Source organism: Neomonachus schauinslandi, chromosome 5 (assembly GCF_002201575.2).
Source record: "Neomonachus schauinslandi chromosome 5, ASM220157v2, whole genome shotgun sequence".
Lineage (NCBI taxonomy): Eukaryota > Metazoa > Chordata > Mammalia > Carnivora > Phocidae > Neomonachus > Neomonachus schauinslandi.
In genome coordinates, this window is record NC_058407.1 from 171,954,544 (window position 1) to 171,975,095 (window position 20,552).

A 20,552-nucleotide genomic window follows, 5' to 3' on the forward strand; every position below is an offset into this window, starting at 1 on the left:
CTCTGCCCTCCCCTGGCTCATGCTCTCTCTCTCTCTCTCAAATAAATAAATGAAATCTTTTTAAAAATAAATTAATGATTGCTTAAAAACCCCTGACAATCTGAGGATAATTTCTCATGGATTAGATGAAATGGCCAAGAACACTTAAAAATGGCAAAACAGATTGAGTGCATGCACCTTGCTCTTCTTTCTCTGCAGACTGGTCTATGCTCCTCTAGCCCATGTTGGCAAGTTTACATCTCTTCTGTTCCAGAGAGCAGCCGTAATGAGCCTGAAATCTCTAGATATTTATTTCAGATCTTCTTGGGACGGGTTCTGAATGGCTCAGCTTAGGCCAGGAGTCCACTCAAAGTCCGACACACTGGCCAAGTGGGCAAAGACATACTGTGGGAAATGGCCGCCAAGGGCCCATTGGGTTTATTGGGAGGAGGGGCATTGGGTGGGGTCTGCACAGACAACCAAGAGAGCCGCCCACCACACTCCATGGGTCAAGGGCAGGCTCTCTGGCTCCTGTAAAAACATTCCAGTCATCTTCTGGCCTCAGAAGTCAAGCCAGAAAGAATGGTCATCTTCAGCCCAGTCTAAAGCTTGCTCTGATTCATTTCAGGCCCCGAGATTCACCTTTTTGAGGATGACTGATGGTACGATTTATATTTCCATCAGAGGAAAACCCATATCCCAGAAAGGCGATCACATGGAAGTTAGCATTAGGGCACCCCCCCAGTGTCCACAGTACTCAGTTCTGAGTGGCTGGCTGTGCAGCAGACATGGACAAGCCAGACCAAACGGGTTACCCCGGCCAGCGCAGCTCCTTCTCCTCCTCCCCTTATCCTGGCTTCAAAAAACTCATTTCAGCCAAGGTTGTCTTGTTACATCCAATTTTATATTTTTCTTTTTCACTTATTATATCATAAGCATTCTCCCATGACTTAACACCTCTTCCACATTTTAATTGCTATGTTCCATTCCAACATATGACTGTTATGTATACTTTCACAAATCCTTTGTTTTTGGACATCCTTGTTGCTTCAGATCAACTCCACATACAAACGGACAACTGGGTGCCTCAATGTCTATTTGCATTCCTGACTGTTTCTGTGCGGTGAATTTCCTAGGACGGATATCACCACCCATTTCACCCAGACTGGGGGATACGATGACGCCATGGGGGTTTTTAACTGCTCAAAGCACAATGCTTCTAAGATTGCTCTGGCTAGAACTGGTGGGAGTTCTGATCTTTCCCTTGGGTTCTCCCTCCTCAAAGAGCTTCTGGGGGATTCTTTAGGGATGGGGCCATGTGCCACATGTTGTGGTGGCCGCCTGAACCTTGGCCCGGTTCCGCCATTTCTGCCCACCGTTTGTATCCCTGAACCAATTCCCTCCTAGCACATTTAAGTTCTGCCGATGCAACTAAGGCCCGCCCCCGGGGTGTCCACCCAGCACCCAGTGGGGGAGGCAGGGCTTCTGTCCCTGGAGCTCTCATGAGGCAGGACCCAACTCACCTCTTGCTACTGGGGGGTCCCCAGCTCCACCCCAGTGGGCTCTCCCCTTCTGCATCCTGCCCATGGATGCCCAACAAGCCAGGCATCCATTTCCTTCTGTGGAAACCCCCACACTGTCCCTACCTTGTCTAAGAACACACAATCACTGTGTTTATTCAATGCTGGTGACTCTAAGAATCCAGTCAAACTCTCTTTAGAGAAAACACTTTCCCTTTCCTTTAAAGACACTGTCAAGGTAAAGAGATAGCTAATTTGCACAACTAAACAGATCCTTGACATCTTGGTCTGTGGAACCAGCATTTGGTTTCGTGGTAGCTCACGGGTTTCCCCCCCCAGAACACTGTGCGGGTCTCGCCTTCCTGTGAATGAAGGACCCACCGGGTGCATTTCCTCAAACAAAGGGCATCTTCAAAACAAGGTAATCAGCATTATCATCTAGAAACTGGAACTACCAACTAGCCTCAAACACAGTTCCCTTGTTAAAACTGAAAAACGAATCAAGTCCTTTGTTATGGGGTACCCCCACTATACCCCAGGGCAGTGTGAATGTGCCAACTGGTGTGGATGCTCTATTTCAGGGGTTGTGCACTCACAGCTGGGCTCTATCTGGCTCACATGTTTTCTTTGGCTCATAATTGATACTCTTCCTTACAGTTTTGCACTGGCTGCCAACATTTCACCAGGACATTGTAAATAAAAAAATCCGGATTTCTAGCTTCCTTTGAGAAAGCCTGAAGATCCGGCATCATACAGTGTGCCTCCCCACAAGGAAGTCCATGGGCTGATTCCCCCTGCAGACAGGGCATTTGCTCCCTGGCGCCCCCATGCTCTCTCCTGTTCCTCCATGTCAACTACCCTCCGTCCCTGGTCTTGTGTCGTTTTCTTGCGCCTGCCCACTTCTTGTGTTTGCCTTGTTTGCTTGTGTTTGCTCTGTGGACTTTTCCTTTGCAACCCTTGTCTTAGAGCTTCAGATACATGCAGCCAAACCATCTTACAGGAGGAAGGTGGTCATTTTCCTGAGCAGTTTGGGAGCCCTGTATCTGGATGTGATTGCGGTTTGATTTAATGGGCAATGATTGAGCGCTCGCTGTGTGCAAAGGCTAGAAGCAGCCAGGCCAGTGGGAAATCAAGCTGATGACAGGGTAGTTGGTGCACCTCGACACCTGGTAGCCCGAGCCTAGGTGTGTGAGAATTTGCCAAGGGAGGGCAAACAGTGCCTGGTGTTGCTTCAATAAAGGTCAGTTAAGATAAGAACAACAAGCATGCCCCATGGCTTCCTGTCAGGGAGATAGCAGGTCGAGATTACAAATATATATATATTTATAAAATTGTGTTGAGCAACACAAAGAAGACATTTCCACACAGAGGATGGGCTTTCATGTAGGGCTGAGTTTTTGATGCAGAAAGTCACAAACCTTCCTGAGTTTCACTTTTTATTTGAAAAAATGAGAGGACAAAAACCCATCTCAGAGGGTTATTGTGAACGTGAAATGAGCCAAAATATGTAGAATGTTGGGCACACTACCTAGTAAACATGTGTGATTAGGAAAGGCGGCATGTAATTAGGCTATGTTATTTGGGTAGTATTATTGAGAAATAAGTAAATTATGCCTGGGGCATAAATGTTTGCATTCACAGCTTGTCACTTGGTGAGGAGTTGCTGGGGGGCCATGGCGCACATATGGGCTCACATATAGGGCTTTGTACCGACTCGGGTATAGAATCACCATGATGTAGAACCCTAGAAAACCAAACTCAGAGAGGCTGACCCACAAGGTGTTTGTACTCGGTATGATGCCTGGCACATAGTAGGCAGTCAAAAAGTATTGGCCAATGCAATTATGAAGAGCGCTCATTGAGGATGTGAAAAGAGTGAACATCCATAACCATCTGTGGGTGTTCTTAGCCAACCCTCTTAGTGTTGCAAGTGACAGAAACCCATTCAAACCAGCCTAACCCAAAAAACTAAAATAAATTTTAAAAGTTTACAAATGGAGGCGAAATGTATTGGCTCAGAGACTGACAAGTCCGGAAGTCTGCTTCAGGCATAGTTGGACTCAGGGACAGAGAGATGTATGGAGTGGTCTTCTCTCCTCTTCTTCCCTGTATTGGCTTTATACCCAGGCAAGTGTCCTCCACATAGTGGTCCTCGCGGCCCCATCCAGGGTTCCACCCTCTATCCATCCAACGATTTATCCAGAAGAGAGGGAGCCTCCCTTTCCAAACAGTGCTAACTTGAGTCTTAACTGGACTCTGAGCCACCCAGCCAGAGTCACGAGACCATCCTTGTCCCATCAGCACTCCTCAGGGCCTGTGAGTGGGGGAGGGATCATTTCCCAAATGAAATCCAGGGTGCTGGGCGCCTGGGTGGCTCAGATGGTTAAGCGTCTGCCTTCGGCTCAGGTCATGATCCCAGGGTCCTGGGCAGGACTTCTCCCTCTGCCTCTCTCTCTCTGTCTCTTATGAATAAATAAAATCTTAAAAAAAAAAAAAGAAAAGAAAACCAGGGTGCTTTCCCCAGCAGAAGGGAGACTAATCACCGTAGGCAGGTGCAGAGCGTTGCTGTCCACTGGATGGAGTAGAGTCAGGAGACAGGTAATGGGTGACTAGGTAAGAGAGAGGAATAAGCATGCCACCAGGAGGAACTGTGAGATGGGTAACCAGAGCTGAGCTGGCAGGACCGAGACCACTGAGGATTTAGAGGCTGGGATCTGTACCGGGATGTCTGGCCAAGCAGGCAGGTGGTAGACGGATGCGAAAATGGCCCCGATTCTCCTGAATCCACACCCCCTGCCATGTGACTTGGCATCATCTTTCATCAAGAGTGGAGCCTATTAGCCCTCCCCTAGAATCTGGGCTGGCCTTGTCACTTGACAGGAGACTGTGGTGGAATGGTGGTGTGCCAGGTCTGAGGTCTGACCTTAGACCTCAAGGAGTTTTCTGTGACTTTGGTTCTCTTGGACCCCTGCCTCCACCATGGGAACCATCCTGGCTATTTGGCTGGGGATAAGAGGCCACATGAAGTCGTCCCAGCTGTCCCAGCCAAGGCCCCAGACATGGGAGAGAGACCTGCATGACTAGTAAAGCTGCCTAGCGAGGGTGGGGAGGGACGGAGGGAGAGGGAGAGAGAGAATCTTAAGCAGGCTCCACACCCAGCATGGAGCCTGACATGGGATTCGATCTCACGGCCCTGAGGTCATGACCTGAGCTGAAATCAAGAGTCAGATATTTCACCCACTAAGCCCCCTCCCCGGTGCCCCAGGTTTACAGGGTGGCTGTGAGTTCCCCACTCACAAGGAAAGAACATACATGGTCTCAAAGAGCAGTCTGTGGGAGACTGAAAAAAGAACTGAACGGGTCCCAAATACTGTCCAAGAGCAGCATTAGACATTTGAATGTAGGGAGAGAAAAAGAATCCAAGAGACAAGTTTAAAGCCCGTTTTGGACTTCTCTGGAAGAAAGTTAAGGAAAGAGGCAACAGGAATCTACCTGATGCCCGAAACTGCCAAAGGGAGCATGGGAAGGATGGAGGAAATTAACCCATCCTCCCCGCCCACAGCACCCCTGCTCCCTGTCTCCTTTACCCCCCGAACTCACCAGGGCCTCCAGATACACGTGTGAAACAGCCTCTGGGATCCCAGCCATGTCCCACTGTGTCATCCAGTCCAACACCTGCTCTGCTCATGTGACCCATTCCAGGGAACATCACCACGACCCAGCCAGGCAACCAGCGCCCAAGTCCTACTCACCCAGCACCTGAACATCTTCCCGTTCTCTCTGCCCCTACCCTGCCCACGCCATCCCATTCTCAGGCTCCCCAAACTGGACTTAAATTTGTCTGCTGGATAAAAACCCTCAATTCTCCAGTCTGACATAGCGTGTCTTCCCAATCCAGTCCTCCCCTGTATCCCTGCCCGGCACTTGTCCTGCCGGCCCTGCTTCTGGGCTGCAGCCAACTGCAGTTTCTTCCAGCTTCCAAGACCCAGGCTAGGTGCACAGGCCCCCAGGTCCCTGCACCTGAGGCTGTCCTTTCTCCCGCTTTCTTCCAAGCAGCCCCAGGAGGCCAGGGCTGGGTGGGAGACCTCAAGGCCTATTGTGCCCACTGGCATGGCATGTTCCAGGGCGTCTGTCACCTTCTCTAGGCTCCAGAGTGCGTGTTCTGCAAGGGTGTCCCTCCAGCCCACTGGAAGCAGGCTCCAAAAGGAGATTAGGATGTCCTTGCTTGGGGCAGAGCGGGCTCTGGCCAAGCTCAGTGGGGCAGACAGCAGACACTGCCCCAGGGCGGGGGCCATCCCACAGTCCCCTGGCGGGTCGCAGCCCCGCCACCCTTCCCTGGGACCAGACCAGAGTCCGGAGGGTGTGCACAGCCAGCACCTGCTCCAAGGCCCAGAGTGAGGCGGGGCAAAGCCAGGCCTCCCAGTGGGAGCACGCCGGTGGGCAGCCAAGGTTCACATTCCCCGGGGAGTTGGCGCCTCTCTCTGCCCCATGCCCCCGGTGGGTGCCAAGGCCCACAGAGGGGAAGCCGGCGGACCCTGCACTTTCCCGTTGCCCAGAGCCTGATGGCTGAGGTAGCTGGAGACACGGGGAGGCCGGGCCCCATCTCCCACACCCAGGCCGCTCTGGGCTGCTCCAGGCCACTGGGACAGGCCTCAGGCAGGACGGGCTCCGCAGGTCACCAGGCCAGGGGTGAAACCATCCCTGAGCTGCGTGGGCCATCCCCAGCCTCCAGGTCACTGAGTGCTCGCTGGGGAGGAAGGGGCACATGGGAGGGGCTGGTCAGTGGTCCCAGGAGCCCCTGATCCCTGCCCTGCCTCATCTCCTCCCCCCACTCCCCAGAGAGCCAGGGAAGAGACCTGTTGGCCCCGTGGGGGTCACATCACACTTGCTGGAGCCCGTTTCCCGATCTGGGCTTCATGGAGGCCCCCGCATTTGACCTCTGGAGGGACTTCTAAGAGACCCCTTACGCCTTCCATCATGGCTCACCTCGAACTTGCTCATGAACTCTGCGAAGATGCCAAAGAAGGCCTCGGAGGTGGTGGCTTTGGAGTCCTCGCCGAAAAAGGCCAGCGCCCTGCCCAGCTCCTCCATGGCCTCGCGCTGCAGCCCGTCCAGGGCCCGCAGCACCGGCTGGGCCGTCTCTAGGAAGGACTGATCAGCCTCCGTTAAGGAAACCGCCAGGTGCCCTCGGGTTCCCTCGCTGCCCGGCTCCCGCCTGCCCTGTGCCCTGTGCTCAGCCAGGAACTGGGCTGTGTCCAGGGGCTCCAGTGCCTTGGCACACTGCCCTCTCAGTTGCTCCCGGAGCCTGACGCATCCAGCGCAGCCCCAAGGCCGTCCACTTGCCGTCTCTGTAGGGCAGCCCTCTCCCCACCCTGGGCTCTTCTCAGATGCATGACCCCCTCCTCCAACACCCACTTACAGTGGCCCCCTGGCACTCTCTTGACTTTGATCTCTCCTTTTTTTTTTTTTCCCTGTAGCCTTCGTCCCTAACTGTGCTCAGTGGCAACGTGCCCCTCTCCTGACTGCCTTTGGCTGGCCAAGGCCTGGCAGGTCACTCCCTCTATCTTGTGACCTAAACCTGGGCTCTCCTGCCCACGAGGACAGATGGGGCAAGGCAGCAGCTTTTGGACAGTCAAAAAAGCTCCTCTTAGTTACATAGACTTGGTGTAAGTGCTTGGCTTCTAAATCACCAGGATGGACCCTCTGCCGGGACCCCCGGGCCCACCCACAGCAGCCTCTGCCCAGAATCTCTGCCGGGACACGGGGTCTGCGGTGGCCGCTGGAGTGACAGCTAGTTCTACTTGGCTACCCCAGGGTCCACCCTGGTGCTCGGACAGGCTGCTCACTGGATACCGTCATGACCACAGCAAACTTGTCCTCACTGGAGGGGGACATGGTCTGGCAAGCAGCCTGTATCTCACTGATGGTGCCATGGAGGTCAGCCAGGTCACTGGTCAGGGCCCGTTGGTTGACTGTAGGGAAGGGAAGAGAGCCGCATGAGCACTGACCTCCCAGCCCAGGACAGCAACACCTCTGCTTCCACGCCCACTGCCCATCCACTCAGCCTACCTTTGGCAGCCAGGGGCACAGTGGGCAGGTCCTGAGCAAAGCCCAGGAGTTCTGGAAAGTGCTGGCTCAGTGATTTGGCAAGGATGTGCAGGAATGTGGACTTCCCATCCACAGTCTTGGTGGAGTTGAGCTGCAAGTGATGCCCAACATACATCCTCTTCAAGGACCCCATCAGATTCCTGATCACATGGGTCTGGGTACTCTTGGCCCCACTTCTCCTGGACTGTGGCGGCAATTCCTGGCCCTTGACACTCACCAACTCCAAAGTTGCTAATATTCCTCACTGTGAAGCTCTGCTGGGATGCCCAAAGGCCTCCCCAAGGCATTTGGAGGTTCCCTGGCCCAGATCTTTGAGACACCGCCCCTTCCTCCCACCCAGGAACCAGCCCATAGCCACCAGCTAGAGGAGGTCACCAGGTGTCCTGTCCTTGGGAGCATGCCCTTGTCGGCAGATATAGTCCAAGATTTTCTGACCTCTGGGGGAGCACCACTCACATATCTTTGCTCTTGTGGTTTTCGGGAACCATCTGTGGCCCATCTGTGCCTCAGACATCCTAAAACATTCATATCTACAAATGGAATCTTTCTTCCTCTCTTTTTAAAACAACGAAAGGTACCCTGGGGAAAGGTCCCAGAAAGAGCGGGAAGGCTGTATATTCACGCTGTCCTTTTTCAGATCCTAGATTTTTTGGGGGGTAGGACAGCTTGGCAGTGGTGGTGGTATTAAGGGCACAGAACCTACCAGGTGGGATTCCCTCCTTCTTCCTGGAATCTTCTCTCCCTGCCCCCCCCCCACACTCCCTTTTTCCAGATCCTGAGGCTTGGCTTGGAAAAGCCCCCACCCCAACCTTTACAGCAGTTACATCCTGGCCTTCGGGCAGCCAGCTTTTCCTCCTGGGGGAGGGGCCCTCTGTGGTCCTGATATTCTCTCCTCTCCTCTGCCACAACTTGGTTTGGGCCTGGCCTTCCCAGCCTTGACGGTAGAGCAAGCTCATCGATTACTGCCAACTGGTCCTCTCACCTCTGTCAGGAAGTTGATCTTGAAGCCTGTGGTCTTGTTGGTTTTGGGCTGTCCATCGTTGAGATAGTTGCCCATGGCCAACACAAACTGTGGAAAGGAAGATGGACAGTTCCTGCCCAGGTCCTCACCCCACCCCCTGGAACCACTCTCAGGATGGGTCTCCAGACTGGAAGCCCCGGGGGGCAGACAGGCAGGTGGGGTGACCAGAGAGGGGGTGCACCCTGACCTCCAGGATCTTGGCGAGCTTCCGGCTGTTCTTGAGCTCAAGGGATGCCTGGCGCAAGCACTCCAGGCTGCCCCGGATCTCCTCTGTCTTCTCTTGTAGGGTGGCTTGGAAGTGGAGGCTGCGCAAGCGGGTTTTGTATTCGGGAACCGATAGCATCTGTCACCAAGGCAAGGCCAGGATTCACCCGCCCCACCAGGGGACCCACCGCCCCACCGCAGCCTGGGGTGGGGCTCAGCTGGCTGCCGGACATTCCCTCAAGAAAAATAAGCACAACCCCAACATAAGCACAAAAAATAAGCTCAATCCCCTCTACCTTGGGCCCCAGGTGGGAACTGGCCGTTAAAGGTGTAACACTGGGACTCAGAGGCGCGACGCAGTGGCGGTAGGGGAGCGGGACCCACGAAGCCCCGGTCACAACGAGAGCCCTGACGGAGGCGGCCGAGGCCGCTGGGCAGCAACCCCCCTGACCCCCGGCGGCCGTGACGGCCGCAGCACCTGCAGGACGAACTGGTCCGGCTCGCTGAGGCGGCCGGGCGCCTCGCGGAAAGCCTGGTAGCGCTGCTCCTCGTCGGCGTCGGGCGCGAAGAGCAGCAGCTGCGCCAGGTGCGCGGGCTCCAGGCGCCGGGGCTCCATGCTCATGAGCACCTGCCGCAGCTCCGCGGGGCTCAGCTTCAGGTGAGCCAGCAGGATGGCTGCGGGCGGGGCCGCGAGGGTGAGCCGGGGCGGGGCCAGGCGGACGGTGGGCGGGGCCCAGAAGTTCCCCGGGGCGACTGGGTGGAGCCCGGGAGGGGCAAGGAACCTGGGCGGGGCAGGAGCCGGCCCAGAGGTGGAGAGGGTCCTTCCCACGGCCGAATAAAGGTGAGGGCAAGGTTCTCGAAGGGACACACCTAGGTACGGGTGGGGCCTGTGGGAGTGGAGCTGGAAACGGGGGAGGAGACCGCGAGAGGGAGAGTAAGCGACGGCTGGAGGCGTGGCCAGGACCCGGGAGCCCCTCACACGTGGGGGCGGGGCCAAGGAGGGACGGGGCCCGAGAGGGTGGAGGCTGCACCTGGGTGGGATCTAGGACCCGAGAAGCCGCCTTCACCCAGCCGGTGTCGGGCCCCCAAGACCTAATGTGTCATCCACACAAGTGGATCCAAAGCTCTGCGGCCCAGAGAGAGGGCCGCCTCCTGTCCCCCACAACCCCTGGGACTCCCCAACCCCTCACAGGTGTTGTAGGCCTTCTTGTGAGACAGGATCTCCACCACCTCTTTCTTCCTGAAGGGCTCAGGCCCAGGCACCGGTTCTGGAAGGGAAAATGGTTTAATGAGAGGAGGCTAGGCTGGTGGGAGGGCCCAAGAGGGGGGTGGCCACACCTAACAGCCCGGACAACCCCTGATATGGCCTTAACTGAATCAGCTCCAGGTGTCCCCAGTCCCCTCCTTCCTCAGTCTCCCACTCAGGGACTCTCCGGCCTGTGTAACATACTCAGCATGCATGGTGGGTGCCTCTCCCCCATCCTCTCTCCCCTGGGCCCTTGGGGTTGAGCTGCCCAAGGAAGGTGAACCAACCACCTCTCCACCTTGCAGATGCTTCCTGGATGGGCAAGCCCTTTCTCTTCCATCCTGCAACCACCTTCCACACACAGTATCCCTGGCAGCCTGGCCCCACCTAACGACTCTAGGGAGATACCCAGAGAAGGGTGGGGACGACAGAGAGATTGGAAGGGACATCTAGTTGGCTAGATATGGATGCCTCCTCCCTTATTCTGGCTGTGTGACTTTGAGCAAATTATCTAGCCTCTCTGTGCCTCTTCATCAGGAAGTTAGGGCAATCACAGTCCCTACCGTGTAGAATTGTCACAGGATTAATTTAGAAACGGGGGTGTCTGGCATTTGGTAAGCATGCAATAAATACCAGCTACTATGATGATCTCCACTTTCAGATGGGAAATCTGAAGCTCTGAGAGGTTAAATAACTCAGGGACACAGGAAGTAAATGGCAGTCAGTGCAGACCTCTGGGACTCTAAGCCCTGGGGTGCCACAGAAGGCAGCAGGTGGGCTTCCATAGAGGGCCTGGTACGAGGGTTCCCCCAGGGCCCTAAGGCCACTCACTAGCAGGTTTCTGGGTGCCAAAATGGAGCTCCAAATCGAGATATTTCACCATGTCGCTCAACTTGTCATAGTCAGAATCTTCCCCGAGCTGCAATGGGCGGGGGGCGGGGGGGGGAAGTTCAGGGGGATGAGGAACACTGGCAGCTGGACTGCCATCCTCCCCCCAGCCCCCCCATCCTCTAAGCCACCTGGGGAGCTACCGAGGGAGAGCCCTCATCAGGCCCTGGGAGAAACCTGAGGACCAGAAGAGACCGCACCGCAGAAGAAGCTAAATCATCCAAGTGATGAGGCGGTGAGCCGCCTCCTCGTGAGGTCAATAACGCACACACACCTGGAACGCTCCATGCAGGAGGCAGCAAGTTGCACTGGAGCAGGGGGATCAAGGGACTGCAGAGGGGCTGCAGCCAACCAAGGGGGCTTAAGGAGGTGGCTGAGAGGCCTGGCCCTGTCTTGAGGGGTCCTTTGCAGGGGGTGAGTTCACCGGAGCTGCCCTGGGCTTCCGATGCTGGGGGAACGGAAGCAGGGAAATGCCAGGGGCTAGAAACTGGACAGGGTCTTGTCTTCAGTGCTGCTGGCCAGGCCAGCCTCCCCTGGTACAGGGCACCCCGAGGCCCCCGGTCGCCTACCTGACCCCAGATGGTGCCTTCCGAGTTCTCCACCTGCTCCCACCGCAGGCGCTTGACGCTCAGGTGGCTGGTCTCACTTCGGCGGTGGCCCAGGCCCCGGGACAGCATGGGGGGTGCACAGGGCACCGGTGGGGGCAGGGGTGGCGGGGGCGGTGGAGGGACTGGGTGGCTGAGTTGGGTGAGGGGCTTGGCCAGCACCTGAGCAGGGCCCCGGGGACCATCAGGGGTGCGGGAGCCGGGCTTGGGGTCATGGAAGGGCAGAGGTGGTGGAGGCGGGGGGCTGAGCGGGGGCGGGGGAATGTGGTCGGAGATGGAGGAGTAGGTCAGGGAGCTGCCTTCCTCACTGCTGCTGATGCACTCACTAGCGCTGCTCCGTTCATTGGTCACAAAGCTTCCCTGGTCATCGTGGAAGCTCATCTGCCGGGCACAGAGCAAGGTGAGGGAGGGTGGGATAGCCTGGGGCAGGGAGCGGGCTAGCTGGGGACAAGGACAGGCTAGTCTGGTGGGATAGCCTGAGGCTGTGGGTAGGATGGCCTGACAAGTAGTCTGGGAGAAGGAATGGGGTGACCTCAGACAAGGAATATGGGGGAGCCTTGAGTGAGCGGTGTTACAGCTGAGTCAAAGGGTGGGATAGCTCAGCCAGGGAGTGGGGTAGCTTGGGACAGATTCTAGGATGGACTGGGGCAGGGAGAGGAGTAGCCTGGGGCAGATCCCAAGGGCAACAGGCCTCTTGCAGGAGCCCTGTTCCCCTTCCAGACCCCCCGTGTCACACCTGGGCCCCTGGCCCTCCACATCTGCTGGCATGTGCTCACCTCCTCATAATCATTCTCAGGGCTCAGGAAATCATCCACGACAGTGACCCGGGGGCCCAGCTGCTCACTCAGCACATCCAGGAAGCGGTCAGTATCCCGGCTTCGCACGGGGCGGGAGAAAGTGAAGAGCTTCCTGCGGCTCGGCGGGCGGGCAGGGTCCGGGCTGGGGGGACTGTCGGAGCGGATGGGCCCGGGGTCTGGCTGTGGGGAGGGCGCCCTGCTGCTGTCCAGGCTGGCGTAGGGGTGGGACTCAGAGCTGCTGGGGGAGGCCAGGCCCCCTGAACACAGTGGGTAGTAGCAGGGGGAGGGCAGGTGCTGCTCGCTGGGCCATGAGACGCTGGACAGGGTCCTGGGCCCTGGGGTGGGGGATCAAGTGTGAGGACCCTTCTTCAGTCAGTATCTGGGTTCCAGGTGCAGGCTGGAGGGGAGGGGCCTGGGGCAGGTTGGCTTTGTGCCCCTGCGCACCTTCCTTTCCCTCTCTGGATACAGCACAAGAAGACCCTAGATGACCCTTCCACCCCAGGCCCTTCCCTGAGGGAAATCAAAGGTCAGAGTAGGTGAGGGGGAACACTACTTAGCCCCAGGAGAGGCCAGACCCCCGCTCATCTTGGAAGGGACTTCGGGGTCCCACCTGGGGCCAACTCAACACAACTGAAAGGGCAGAGGAGCCTTCCCAGGTCCCAGATCAAGGATCATGAGGCACCTCCCACACCCAACAGACCCTTGGCTAACAGGAACGGTGCCCAGGGGTCCTGCCTTCTGAACTGCAGAGAAACCATCTTCCTAGCTGTGCCATTCACAGAGCAATGCATGCACTTAATCGTTGATCCAACAGCCACAGGCTCACCTGGGGCTCCTTTGGGGGAGGACCTCTGCTTTTCTAAATCTGCAGTAAGGGTAAGGATCAGAGGGGGGCATGCGAAGGCCTGTGACAACCCTGACCTCTATGGACCTTTGCCATGCAGGCTGCTGAGGTTCCCCACAACTCAATTATGTGGTCACGGAGCAAAGGGGAGGCTCCAAGGATGTGCCCCAGATGGGGGCAACACCCAGACAGATAGCCCAGAGGCCAGAGGCCAGTGCTGCTCCCAGGAACCAGGGCTGGCTGAGCCCCTACCTGCTGGGCCTGCCGGGCTGGGCCCTGGTGGGGAGGCACGGGATCTGGACGTGGTCCCCACCTTCCCTTTGAAGCTGCTGTTCAGTCTGGACTCGAGCTCCGCATAGACGGCTGACATCTTCAGGGAGAGGAGGCCAGGGTGAGTCCAGCCCACCATTACCTCCTCCATGAGGCCCTCACATGGCCTCAGAGGCCAGGCCTGGGTGATCTGGGAGGCAGGCATCTGCCCCAGCCCCATGGGACACCTATTCCCAGGAGTCACATGAACCACCAGGAGGGTAGACAATGGGGTCTCACCATCTTAGGATTGGGGGTCTCAGGGAGGGACGTGCCGTCGCCTGCCTGGCGCTCGCCTGGGATTAGAGGAAGAGGCATCTCGGGGCAGTCGCCGGGACCTGCCAGGGGAATCGGGGAGGGTGGAGTCCACCATGGGGAGATCTAGTAACCCCTCTGAGCTCTAAGGCTTGGGTTCCAGCCCAGGCCCCATGGGCAGCCATCAAGAAAGAACCAGCAAGCCCCGTAGCCCCAGGAGGGCCATCACTCAGCCCTGCCCAACCTGTTCTTGGGCATTTCTCATCCCACCAACCCCATTCTGCAGGCGGGAAGACCGAGCCCTGGTGGCACCCTCACACACTGTCCCGCCTTTCAGGCCAGAGCCTCACCGCAACTGAGGCTGGCCTCCAGGCCCTGGGACCGGAGGCTGCGGCGGCACATGGACGAGGCTCTCAGGGAGCTTCGCTGCTGCAGCTCGGGCACTGGTTCGGGCTCGGGCTCGGGCTCCGGCTCCAGGTCCAGCTCGGGCTCCGGCTCTGCAGTGTGACATGAGCAGGAGATGGGCCCTTGTCCTCTCAGCCAGACAAAGGGCTTCCAAACACAGGAGGGGTGAAGGCAACCACTGTTTGCACCAATCTGTGACCCCAGGCCCTGCTTGCCATGTGGCCTGAGATGGAAGATTCTGGGTCTAGGCAGACATATGGAACATCCGCTGGCCAGCCTATACTCTGAGCCTCTTGCTAAAACCTTTGAGCTTCCCCCAGCACACTGTGGGTCCCCAGGACAAGGGATGGTGGGCAGCCGAGGGCCAGCTCACGGGAGATGTGTAGGCTGCGACGCAGCAGGTGCAGAGGGCCTAGAACAAGTGCATAGTGTCTGGCCCACTTCCGATTCCTGTGGCCTAAACGGTGAAGTGCATGGTTTTCTGGGCACGTGGGGCCCGCTGTAAGAGGTGGGCAGCAGTGGGAGGCTGAGGCCGCACATGGCCCGGCAGGCCCTAGTGGGCGTCTGTGTGCCTCAAGGCCCAGCAGCCAGGCCCGACCTGGCTGTGTCCTCGCTCTCCAGCTCTATGGACGGCAACCACGTGAATTTCTTGATCTGCAACACGTTTCTTGGCGTGCAGTGCACAGCCATTAAGACCACTCCCATTTTGTGGGTGCAAAGCCAGGGATTCTGGGCGGATAGGTAGGGTGTCTAAAGTCTAAGGTAATGTGGCAGATGCTACTTAAGCATTGAGCGGGGAAGGCACATCTGTGGGGCCAAGTGTGCGACCAGCCTGGGTGCGCCCGGCATGTGTCTGCAGGCTACGGAGGCGCATCTGTCTGTGGGAGAGGCCCAGGTCGGCTGTCATCTGAGGACAGGGGTCTGGCTCTTCACCGGGTGTGCTGGGCAGGGGGAGAGGCTGCTTACCTGTCATGGCCGTGTAGCCCAGGAAACATGCAATTTTCTCCTGGCAGAGCTCCTGCTCCTCGTAAGTCAGCAGCTGGTAGATGAACTGCCAAAGAACTTGTTTGGCAGGTGTGTCCAGCACCGGGTAGATGTCTACGATGAGGGTGTCAATGTTCCTGGGGGAGGGTGCAGGAGCAAGGGGTTCATGACTCAGGGGCTCACCATGCGGGGGAGGGAGAGATGGACAAGGGGGCTCTTCCAGGCCACAGAACCCACCCCTGCCAAGACAGAGAAGTGGGGAAGGTAGGAAGGCAGGCTCTGGCGATGGGCTCCCCTTCCCCCGATTCAAATCCTGGCTCTGCCACTTACCAGCCAAGTGACCTTTCTCAAGTTACTTAATTCCCCTGTGCCTCAGTTTCCTCTTCTGTAAAATGTGGATAAAAATAGCATCTACCTCACAGAGTCGCCATATGATGAAAACACACAGAGTGTATTGGGTAAACTGACTCACTATAGCAGAGATTGGCAAATGATGGCCTGTGACCCAAAATCTGGCCCACCTTCTGTTTTTGTAAAAAAAAGTTTTATTGGAACACAGCCATGACTGGGTGTTTACATATTGTCTATGGCTGTTTTCGAGCCACAACGGCAGGGTTGAATAGTTTCTATGGAGACCATATGGCCCACAAAGCCTAAAATATTTACTATGTGGCCCTTTGTAGAAGTAGTTTGCTGATCCTTGCATTATATGAGAAAATAAAACTAACACCACACATAAGGATGAACTCTAGGTGGATAAAAAACAAAGTATGAAAAATACAATGGTAAAATTAATAGAAGACAGTGTAGGAGAATATTTTTTGGCCTAGGGGTAGGGAAGGAGTTCTTAAAATTTCAAAAGCCAAAGCCATAAGGCCCAAAACGTATTGAATTTGATTTTATAAAAGCAAAGATATCTGTTCAAAGAAGCCCAACTTGGACACAATGATATTATATATAACAGAAGTAGTAACAAGTAACAAATGGGAGAAGATGTTTGCAATGTCTAAAATCAACAAGGACTCAGTATCTAAAATATACAAGGAACTCCTGCAAATCAATAAGAACAAAAAGCCCAGTAAAATGAAAATGGGCAAAGGGTCTAAACAGGTAATCTAGAGATAAAGAAACAGAAAAGACTGACAAGGATATTCAAAGATGTTTAAAATAGTCATTTCAAAACCCCAAATAAAATAAGATGTCACTTTATGCCTAAAAGACTAGCATGAGTAGAAAGCTGGATGGTGCCCAGTGTTGGTGAGGACGTGGGGATGGGGGGCCCAGGTGCACTGCAGGTGAGAGACAGCAGTGCTCTGGGAAGCAATTTTGGATGACCTAGTCAAATTAAATAAACAAATACCTTAATATCCAGCAATGCAGCTCTTAGATATAAATTCCAAATGAATTGTACACAGCACCACGGGGAAATGTGCACAATGATGTTCATCACTGCTGTCAAGATGGAAGAGAGTGGTGACAAGCCTGTGTCTGTCATTGGCAGGTAAATAGATCAGACCTGGACCCTTGATCCACAGGAATTTGGCTGTAGTTGTAAACAATGTATTACATGTACACGAGCAACATGGACAGATCTAAACACATAGGGTTTGGTGGGGAAAAAAGTCACAGAATGTGCACAGGATAGCCACAATTCTAATGTAGACCAAAAATACATCCCATGGGAGGCACCTGGCTGGCCCCGTTGGAAAAGCATTTGACTCTTGATCTCAGGGTCATGAGTTCGAGCCCCATATTGGGTGTGGAGATTACTTAAATAAATGAAACTTAAAAAAAAACAAAACAAAAAACACATCCTACAAAACAGCAATGCCCACACTTCAAGAACATGTCAGACAAAAGGAGCCCTGTTAAACTCATCGGACTGGTGACCTTGGGAAGGGGAGGGACACAGAAGAGGGAGTGGAGCTAAAAGGGAAGGAAAGGTGGAGACAAGCCAAGTGTCCATCACGGATGAATGGACAGACAACATGTGGTCTATCCACGCAATGGAATGTTATTTGGCCATGAAAAAGGGAAGAAGTAGATGCTATCACTTGGATGAACACTGAAAACATGATGTTGAGTGAAAGAAGCCAGACATCAAAGCCCACATACTATAGGATCCTATTCACATGAAAGCCCAGAATAGGGAAAGCCACAGAGACACTAAAGTAGATTCGTGGTTGTTGTTTGGGCGGGGGGGGGGGGGGGTGCAGGGGAGGAAGGGGCAGAAGGGGAGGGGGTGATAGTGAAGAGCTGCAGGGTTTCTTTTTGAGTGAAAATGTTCAAAAACTGAGTGTGGTGATGGGTGCACAGATTTGTCAATTAAAATCCAGTGCACTGTACATAGGGGGTGTGAATTATACCTCAATAAAGCTGTTTAAACAAAAAAGGAAAAGGGCGTGAACAGGTGAGGGGTTTGCACAGACCATGACAATGACCCTACGGACCGAGGAGTGTGATAGACGCAGGCTGCTGCTACTCAGGTACAAAAAGGAAGACACCAAATCAACCCCAACAGGCTCAGTGGCCGGTGGCAAATGCCCACAGGCTAGTAGTCCTGTGACCTTCCCACAAACAACTTTGCAGAGGTCACTGCTTCACTTGACAGAGGCTAGGTCACGTGGCTAGGAGGTTTCAGAGTCAGGGTTTGTGGTAGGGCACCTTGATTGCCCACCACCCGGGGGCCCCTGGTACCAGCGGCTGCTTTCTTTGAGTCTCTCCCAGGAGCAGGGGGCTCAGGAGGCACAGGCAGGGAGACCCAAATGGTGAGTCTGAGCAGGATTTGGGGCCCACCCAGGGCAGCTCCCACCACCGCTCTGGCCCAGCCACCTGTGCTGGAAGAAGCTCTCAAGGGCCCGGCAGATCCCATAGCGCTCGGGAGGCGTGAGTAGGTGCTCCAGCTGCTGGCTGAAAGTCCTCCCCTGCACCCGGATGCTGGAGGGCAGGATCTCTGCCACCCACTGCAGGGAGGTGAGCGCCGAGGACGGGTTGGGGGAATCCAAGGAATCAGAGTCTGTCGGGGCCACAGGCAGGAGAGACACATCTGACCCAGCATCCCGGGTCAGATGCGGTTTCTCTGGCAGCTGGGGTGAGTGCTGGGCATTGGGAGGCACACCTACTGCCCGGAGCTGGGGACGGGGATGGGACAGCCCCAGGCAGGGCCCTGAGGCTGCCCCACTGGAATCTACAGCACCACCTGGGGAGGGAAGCTGCAGGGTTGGGGGAAAAGCAGAGTCCTCTGCAGACTTGTAAGTCCCACATGTGGAGGCCCTGGCAGGGTCTCTGTGGGCCACAAAGCCAAGTGGCCGTGGGCGTCTCACCGCTGGCGAATGGGACGAGCCCCTCCTCCACCACCAGTGTGGGCATCGCGCCACTGCCTTGAAGCATGGATACCACCTTGTCATGGGAGCAGTTCCTGCCAAGAAGAGATGGCCCGGGAGGGCCTGACCAGGATGAGCGATGTCCACGGCCACCCACCAGATCTCCCTGTCCTGCCTGTAGAGACTGCTCAGCAGTGCACAGCAGCCAGGGCCCTGCCTCTCCTGCTCATTTATCTTCTCTGCAGGAGAAGCTCCAGGCCCAGGACAAGCTGGACACTTCTGGGTGCAGAGGGGTTGTGCCCATGTCATCCCTAGGCAGGGCTCCCCCTCAAGGGCAAGACACTCATGGTTCATTTAATTCTGTGTTGCCTGGGAACCTGGTTGGCTCAGCCTGTAGAGCATGTGACTCTTGATCTTGGGGTTGTAAGTTCAAGCCCCACGTTGGGTGTGGAGATTACTTAAAAATAAAATCTTTAAAAACAAAAACAGGGACACCTGGGTGGCTCAGGTCATGATCCCAGGGTCTTGGGACTGAGCCCCGCATCGAGTTCCCTGCTCGGCAGGAAGCCTGTTTCTCCCTCTCCCACTCCCCCTGCTTGTGTTCCTGCTCTCGCTATCTCTCTCCCTCTATCAAATAAATAAATAAAATATTTTTTAAAAAAGAGTCCTTTAAAAAAATAAAATAAAAAAATAAAACCAAAAAGAAACAGCAACAACAAAAAACTCTCTGTGTCCCTTGCATGGAGCTGGGGTATTTTCTAGTTGGAAGGCTAAACTGACATCCTGTCTAGTGTGAGGGTACAGATTCAAGAGATCCCATAGGAAGAGGGGCAGATCCTGGGGACAAACTGGTCATAGGAGATTGGGACCATGGCCTAGGTGTCCCAAGAGCCAGGAGTCTCAGAGGATGGTTTGTCACCAAGCTTTGATGTCCCCAGTAGCCTCTGACCTCATGTCCAGTCCATTGAGGAAGAGGATCCGGTCGCCTGACTTGAGGGACGCATTGTCAGCCGGGCTCCCTAGAAGCCAGAAGAGAGCATGTGCTGGTCAGCTGGGCAGGGCTGCACTCTGTGAACCCATTTTACAGGTGCCAAATGGGATGAGTTGCCAAGGAGAGCCAAATTCAGGCCAGCAGATCCCACATTAGACCCAGCACCCCTCTGCTCTCAGCTGCTCTGAGCAGGGAGTGAGCCCTTGGGTGGGGGTGGGAGGGTTTGGGGCTCAGTGTGGACCACTGGTCAGCCCTGAGCTGTTGGAGAAGGGGGAAAAATAAAGAAGGTCTTGGGAGCCATTTTTCTGTAGCATCTGTGCACCTGCTGAGAAGCCCGCTCCATACTGTTCTCTGCCCCACCCATAACGGTTCACATCCTAGATTCCTCTGTGCCTTTGTCATCAGGAGAAAATGCACCTGTCTACAGGGAGGGAGCTTCCTCCCCCAGGCTGGGAAACATGGTGTATTAATCACGCTTGTTTGTTTCTGTACTTCCTGAGGCTTTGGCATCTTGGGGCCATTGCTGACCCTGGAAACACTGCCCTTCGGTGGCTAGCCAAGCCCTACGTGGTAAATAACTGGCTCTGAAGAGTGCCTCTTGTATGCAAACCAACCAGTCCAGAGCCCACACCCAACGCCCTTCCCTATGGAGCTCTCACACCCTGGGCCACGACTGCGCCCTGCCCTAAGCTCCCAGGGCCAGGTACCTGCAGACTCACTGGGGACAGCTCCTATGCCTCAGAGCCTGCTGCAACTAATCCTGTACCTGCTTAGCCTGCCTTGCCCGATCCTTCCCCGCCCCGTGTGGCCGTGCAGGGTGTGGCCACGCCCCCTCCTCTTGGGAACTGTGAGGGACAAACTCTTTTTCCAATGGCCATCATCTCCTGATCTGTTGGCCTCACCATACCTGAATAATAATGGTAAAACCTGCGTTTTAAACACAAAGGAGCAGCTGATTCTCTGCCCTGGTGGCGCTGAAGGTCAGACCTAACCCAGTACCTAACACCTAGGGATGGGGCTGGTAGTTTGCTCCTGTGGATGCTCTTGTGGATTTCTGCCTCTTTTGTCAGCTG

General features: G+C 55.4%; 1 protein-coding gene across 2 annotated transcripts in view; it reads right to left on the bottom strand.

Moving 5' to 3' along the window:
- Positions 1 to 6,129: 6,129 nt before the first annotated feature.
- The window catches only part of LOC110571926 (Grid2 interacting protein), a 33,349-nt gene continuing 18,926 nt past the window's right edge, over positions 6,130 to 20,552 (bottom strand). For both annotated transcript variants that reach the window (XM_021680122.1, XM_044915732.1), the window contains 18 exons: positions 19,438 to 19,507; positions 18,489 to 18,583; positions 17,998 to 18,181; positions 15,148 to 15,302; positions 14,127 to 14,273; positions 13,762 to 13,859; positions 13,465 to 13,582; positions 12,348 to 12,703; positions 11,536 to 11,952; positions 10,910 to 10,997; positions 10,023 to 10,100; positions 9,311 to 9,507; positions 8,816 to 8,971; positions 8,590 to 8,676; positions 7,569 to 7,698; positions 7,353 to 7,471; positions 6,486 to 6,650; positions 6,130 to 6,246 (listed from right to left, as the gene is read on the bottom strand). In XM_021680122.1, the coding sequence (XP_021535797.1) occupies positions 6,175 to 6,246; positions 6,486 to 6,650; positions 7,353 to 7,471; positions 7,569 to 7,698; positions 8,590 to 8,676; positions 8,816 to 8,971; positions 9,311 to 9,507; positions 10,023 to 10,100; positions 10,910 to 10,997; positions 11,536 to 11,952; positions 12,348 to 12,703; positions 13,465 to 13,582; positions 13,762 to 13,859; positions 14,127 to 14,273; positions 15,148 to 15,302; positions 17,998 to 18,181; positions 18,489 to 18,583; positions 19,438 to 19,507 (2,732 nt within the window). In that variant the 3' untranslated portion in view covers positions 6,130 to 6,174. The remainder of the gene's footprint in view (positions 6,247 to 6,485; positions 6,651 to 7,352; positions 7,472 to 7,568; positions 7,699 to 8,589; positions 8,677 to 8,815; positions 8,972 to 9,310; positions 9,508 to 10,022; positions 10,101 to 10,909; positions 10,998 to 11,535; positions 11,953 to 12,347; positions 12,704 to 13,464; positions 13,583 to 13,761; positions 13,860 to 14,126; positions 14,274 to 15,147; positions 15,303 to 17,997; positions 18,182 to 18,488; positions 18,584 to 19,437; positions 19,508 to 20,552) is intronic.